This window comes from Electrophorus electricus, chromosome 25 (genome assembly GCF_013358815.1).
Source record: "Electrophorus electricus isolate fEleEle1 chromosome 25, fEleEle1.pri, whole genome shotgun sequence".
NCBI lineage: Eukaryota > Metazoa > Chordata > Actinopteri > Gymnotiformes > Gymnotidae > Electrophorus > Electrophorus electricus.
Window position 1 is genome coordinate 704,001 of NC_049559.1, and position 6,000 is coordinate 710,000.

The 6,000-nt window shown below is 43.5% G+C and overlaps 1 protein-coding gene across 2 annotated transcripts in view; it reads left to right on the forward strand.

Annotated features, from left to right (window-relative positions):
• The first annotated feature begins 1,606 nt into the window (after positions 1-1,606).
• LOC113588140 (immunoglobulin superfamily member 3) overlaps positions 1,607-6,000 on the forward strand; it is a 14,401-nt gene continuing 10,007 nt past the window's right edge. For both annotated transcript variants that reach the window (XM_035522761.1, XM_035522762.1), the window contains exons 1-2: positions 1,607-4,748; positions 5,170-5,547. In XM_035522761.1, coding sequence (XP_035378654.1) covers positions 4,667-4,748; positions 5,170-5,547 — 460 coding nt within the window. In that variant the 5' untranslated portion in view covers positions 1,607-4,666. The remainder of the gene's footprint in view (positions 4,749-5,169; positions 5,548-6,000) is intronic.

The window sequence follows — 6,000 nt, forward strand, 5'->3', positions numbered from 1 at the left end:
TTCGACTGAGAAATTAGAAGCACAAATGACTATATCTGGCTCAAAGCAAGCTCGGGAAAATGTCCCTGGTGGGCTGGGTTCCTGAATTCTACTGGAAGTTCCTTAATAATTTTGCACCTATTCTGATATTTATAATGAATCTTCCCATTCAACAAAATGGGCATCAGCACTCGCGCAAGCCTCCATTTCACCAACTTTAAAGAAGCACGAGACAAGCGACCTTTTGTTTAAGGTTATCAGCAGTGAGTCCTCCTGTCTACTGTCGCTGCAGACTATATGGGTTATCCAAAACGGACCCTCTTTTTAAGATTAGACACCTTCGGTGTAGCGTATAATCCTTCCACCCAGAGGCTAGAATTTCACTGGACACAGTAAAAGGCCTTTGACTTGGTCGAATGAGAATATCTTCTTTATACTTTGAGGTTTGGTTTTGGCAAGAATTTTATCAGCTGGCTGAAGCTGCTTTAATAGCTACAACTGCGTCAGAACCACCACACTTCTCCAGAACGGTTCTCTGTTCTCTGTGCATCCGTTTGTGTAACATGGCTGTAACTTTAGCTGTTGCACTTTGAGTTCTTGGATAACGGGTATAACTAAGAGTTATCCTGAGTATCAAATTCTCCTGTATGCACATGACCCGGATCTGTAAATATCCAACCTGTCTGTGTCTGTAGTAGCAATGTGTGCTGCTCTTTCCTCGTCCTGTCAAATTTCAGGATGCAAACTTAACTTGGACAAATGTGATCTATTCTCTTTAAGTGCTGCAACTTGTACGTATCCCCTACATAACGTTTAGCTTTTCATAGCTTCACATATCTTGATATTCAAATCAAATTGGATAATTTGTTGAAGTCAAATTTTGGCCCTCTCTTGACTACATTTCCAGACAGGTCTCCTCTGTCGTGTTCATTCTTTGTCTGCTTGTGCGAGATGCAGGCTGAGCCAATGTAAAATCAGACACTGTCTTTATGACTAGAGTCTGACTATCTAGACTCCATGGTGGTGTTTTTACTTTCTTACAGGTGTCACCAAGCTCCTTCCACACACACACACACACACATTTTTGTCTTGACTGTCTTTGCATGATTATGGGGTAGACATCTTTATTACATCTCAGACTTCTCGGGAACCACCTGTATCTCTGCACTTTTTAGTACCACTCCACTGTAATTCATGTAAAGCGGATTTTATAGCCATTACTGCACTTTTGGCTACAGACTTGATTTTGCTACGGTCTCCTGCCTCACCTTCTCGCTTTCAGTGGGCTGGAGACAACGTTCACTGTGGAAGACCTTTAATCTGGGGAGCATCAGGTACCGCTCGACTGTATTGTAGGTTACTGTTTTGTTGAGAGCTTGTTGCTTACATTTATATAACGCCTTTTCTCATAGTCAGAAACAAACAAAAATTAATCGCTGTAGAAACATACAGAGGATGCATGTCTTATGTTCTTTACTGTTATATTTGTGAGCTTACATTGCAATCGCTTGTAAATAAATCATTTATCATTTTGTAAACGACGAGAATTAAAAATACAATGAAGAAATCTGAGGGGAAAAAAAACAATAATTAAACACACACCACGTTCGTGGCGGCGCGTGCCGACCGCAGCCCGTATGACTCACAGGGTCCAGGGCCTGCACGCGCGCCGCCCTCCCTATATCCAGGTGTGACGACAAAGTTGCCAACCGGGTACGTGAGTCACGAGGGGTGCGGGATCACAAGGGATCGCAGAACCGGTTTCGCGTTCGAGGTCCAGCTTTGAGCAGCTCTGGTACGCGCGAGTGAGTCACCTGCTGGTTCCCACGCGCCTGGTTGGCTCCCAGCTCTCCTCGTGCTCAGGTGTGCGTTTTACCTGGCGTGGCGGTGAATGCATTGCCTTACTCTGCGTTAGTAAGACACACTCACATGTACTGCACGGACGGGAAACGTGTTGGTGACTGTGCGAAAGTCCTCGCGGCGCCTCGTACTTAAGCCCTTATCTACGGGATCTACGGTGCACGAGCACGCCGGACCGGAACGTGTGTGTGTGTGTGTGTGTTACAGCGCGGTTAACGGCCATCTCCTGGTTCACACACTGCAGGTCCCCGTGACCAGCATTACCATTATAAGGAGATGTCAGTAGAATAAGAACATCAATAAAAATAAATCAAAACTTTTTCAGTGGATTTATATGCTTGAGATGGTTCCAGTCGTTTTGGTTGTCTTTTTATGTAAACTCTTCTAATGTCTGGAAGAAAAGCCCTTTTTTCATGTGTAGGACGCTTGTCTTCTGTGGCGCTGAGACTGTAACTGTCTTGTGAATGCTGAGCGATCTTAAAATGTTGATGTATGAGCTGCCCCGCTCAGCAGCAAGGCCTTGGTTTACTGCACCGTCGTGTCAAACATGCAGATAGCCATGATGGACTGGTTATGTGCGCGTTACACGTGTCTTTGGTATTTGAAACGGAACAACGGCTGAAGGTGTCATACCAAAGCGAGTTTGTATGTACTTGGCATGTTAAACCGTTTACATTAGTACAATCGGAATTTTTCAAACGCTCGTAATTTCCAAACAAACCCCAAACCTTTGCATCCTTCCATGTGTTTTTTTTGTTTGTTTTTGTTTTTTTGTTTTTTTTACAGTGAAATTGTTGTCGATGTTAAAATTTAAATCGAGTGCAACCCTTTGTTTTGTTTAATAACAGTAAAGGCGAAAATAAGGTCGAAATGAGCAAAAATGTAGTTTTGCATTCTTTTATGAGCCTGCAATAACGTCACGCGTGCACGCGCCTTCACATTTAAAGCGCGAGCTGTGTCACATTTCCACTCCAGAAATTCAAGCACGGACGGGTGTATTAGATCTTTTTATTATTGTGTGTGTGGCTGTTTGGATGGTTGTCGTAGAATATAAATAACACTGAGTTTGTGAGAAAGGAATACTGATATTTTTATTTACATTTCTGAGACATACATTCAATTTCAATGAGAACAGTGGGACGAGAAAGAGGAAGTCGAACATAAGGGAGGGAGATGGCTCGATTAAGACAGACAAACTTGAACACAGTTGAGATCTGAGACTCAAAATATTTAACCAGGAAACATCAACTTACTTTAGCACTAAGCTTAGGAGCTGTTTTATAAGTTGCATGTTGTGAAGAATGGGAGAATATGGTGTCTATTTTGAAAACAAGAATAAAAAACACAAAGACCATTATGGAAAGATAAGAGAATGATGGCGTGTTGATAGATGAAGGGCTAGTGTGCACCTTGGGACATTCTGAGGTAAGCGTTTTTACACGTTTTACATATATATTCTTGACTGCGAGGCCGATTATTAAGAACGAGTTTCATTTTGTTCCGTTTTTTCTTTGCAGCGCATATTTTCCAGTGCTTATTTCCGTGCAACTGTCCACGAGCAGTGTGGTTTTGGTTTTTGCGCTGAGTATAGGACTGGGTCAGCGTTTAGTAGCAGAATCAAAATATCTTCTCAGCACATTGGGCCCGCTTTCATACGGAGTTCCTTACCGTAGCTTTAATCACTGTAGTAACAGACGGGGGTGACGCACATGGACACACAACTTCTAACTGATAAGCAAATGTGGCAAAGTTGACAACTTCCTCAATCGCAGCTACATACTGGACCATTCAAGCCTCTTTACGTTTCCTCTTCAGGGAAAACAACCGTTTCTCTCCCGTGTATTCAATACATCACTGGACTGAACACAGCGTTTTCAAGCCATGTGGAAAAGCAACATCTCTGTCCACTAGATGGCGATGTTAGCTGTTAGTTCCTGCAATGGTATGTGATGTTCTCGCTACCAGGGTGACAGACTCTGCGTCTGGGGAAGCGCTGGCCAGTTCAGTTCCAACATCACACACCTGATCATAGCATAAAGAAGTTTAGCACGGAGCTCTCGCTGCCAGACTACATTTTATACTGTTTCAGCAGAAAACACACTCTCAGTTAAGAGTTGTAGCATGCCAACAATCCGGCTGTTGTGTGCTAGAAAAGAAGGAGTCCAAGATTCTCGTTAAATTCAATGACAATTTCCAATTTGCCAAGAGTGGACCTTGATTCGACTGAGAAATTAGAAGCACAAATGACTATATCTGGCTCAAAGCAAGCTCGGGAAAATGTCCCTGGTGGGCTGGGTTCCTGAATTCTACTGGAAGTTCCTTAATAATTTTGCACCTATTCTGATATTTATAATGAATCTTCCCATTCAACAAAATGGGCATCAGCACTCGCGCAAGCCTCCATTTCACCAACTTTAAAGAAGCACGAGACAAGCGACCTTTTGTTTAAGGTTAAGAGTTGTAGCATGCCAACAATCCGGCTGTTGTGTGCTAGAAAATGGGACGCAGGCGATAAACCTACAGTGTGAAAATGTCTGAGGTGGAATCCTCACACTGTGTCGTCTAGAGTAGTGGGTCCTGGAGCAGGTTGAGCTGTGTGCGGCTGGGCAGCTCGTCAAGTAAAAGCTCCTATTTATTTCAAATTTTTATTTTCCCTTATCTGATAAAAAAAAACCCCAACAAGCTGCATCTGTCAACAGGCATGATAAGGGCACGCAGTGAGAACAGGAAACCCACATGCTTTCATTTCCTCCCATCAGTGCTGGTGCTAGACTGTGCTACTCCTTTTAACTCGCTAGACGTTCCGCAGCAGTGATCTGGCAGGGTGATGGGGTTCAGGATGCGTGGCCTTCTCCTCTGGCCGTGGCAGCAGGTTCTGCTAGGGTTCCTCGGATGTCTCCTGTGCACAGGTGAGATCACACCAACCCAATCTCACGTCTCTAACTGCTTCCCACACGACTACGTGACCGTGAGAAAGACCTTTCAGAGGTTACATCAGCATATAATGCAGTTGTTAACATTTCAACATTTGTACCTCATGGTAGTTTACATTCAGTTTACCAAAGCTAATTAAAGTGTTTAAGAAAGGCCTTTTAACTTTCTTAAATGATTAAAAACCTTTAATGCATTGTTGTAGTTCAGCTGCATTTCAATTCAAATCATTAGTGCAATTTGTTTACCATCCATTTATCATCTAGAAGTCAATTTGACATAACCTACTAAGAATTATTAATAATGAGTTACGTCAGTGTAGTAATCTGTAACATTTTCATCTCAAAGTTTGAGGTGCGTTTTGTTTCACTAAATGATAAGCTCACCTTCTCCCTCCAGATTTGTGCCGCGCTCAGCGCCTGGTGGAGATGCCGGTGGGTCCGCTCTACCGTGTGAAGGGTTTTCCCATGTCCCTCTCCTGTAGTGTCAGTGGCTTTAAGGGATCCGCCTGGCAGGAGTTTGCCTTCTCCTTGTTTAAACCTGAGGCCCCAGAGCTGGAAATCCAGATAATTCACACCGCTGACCAGAACTATGCTTATGCCATGTTCTCCGGGAGAGTGCGCAACAAAGACATCATGATCGAGAGGCTGTCTGGCTCCTCCGTTGTTCTCCACATTTCATCCCTGCATGCAAATGATGCGGGGACCTACGAGTGTTATACGCCAAACACAGATGGGACTTTTTTCGGAACATACAATGCAAGAACGACGGTGAACGGTAACTTAGTTTTAATCCTACAACAGGCACAACACTATCCCTAACACACACTCATTCAGTGGGTGCAGTGGTGTCTCAGAGGTAAAGATACTCAACTAGTAATCAGAAGGTTGCTGGTTCAAGTCCCACCACTGCCAGGTTGCCACTGTTGGGCCCCTGAGCAAGACCCTTAACCCTCAATTGTTCAAGTTGTATTCAGAGAGAATTGTGAGGTGTTTTGGATAAAATAGATAAATGCTGTGCGCACACAAACACACACAAACATACATCCATATATATACTGCCTGGCCAAAAAAAAGGGTCACCACCTGGATTTGACTAAGCAAGTAGGTAAGAGCCTCCCATTGCATAATTACTGCATGGCTGATTGTTTCAGCTGGCAACAAGTTATTTAACAGTGACTGACGCAGTGAGTAGCTTCTCATTTGTTAAACAACCATATCGAAAGTCACA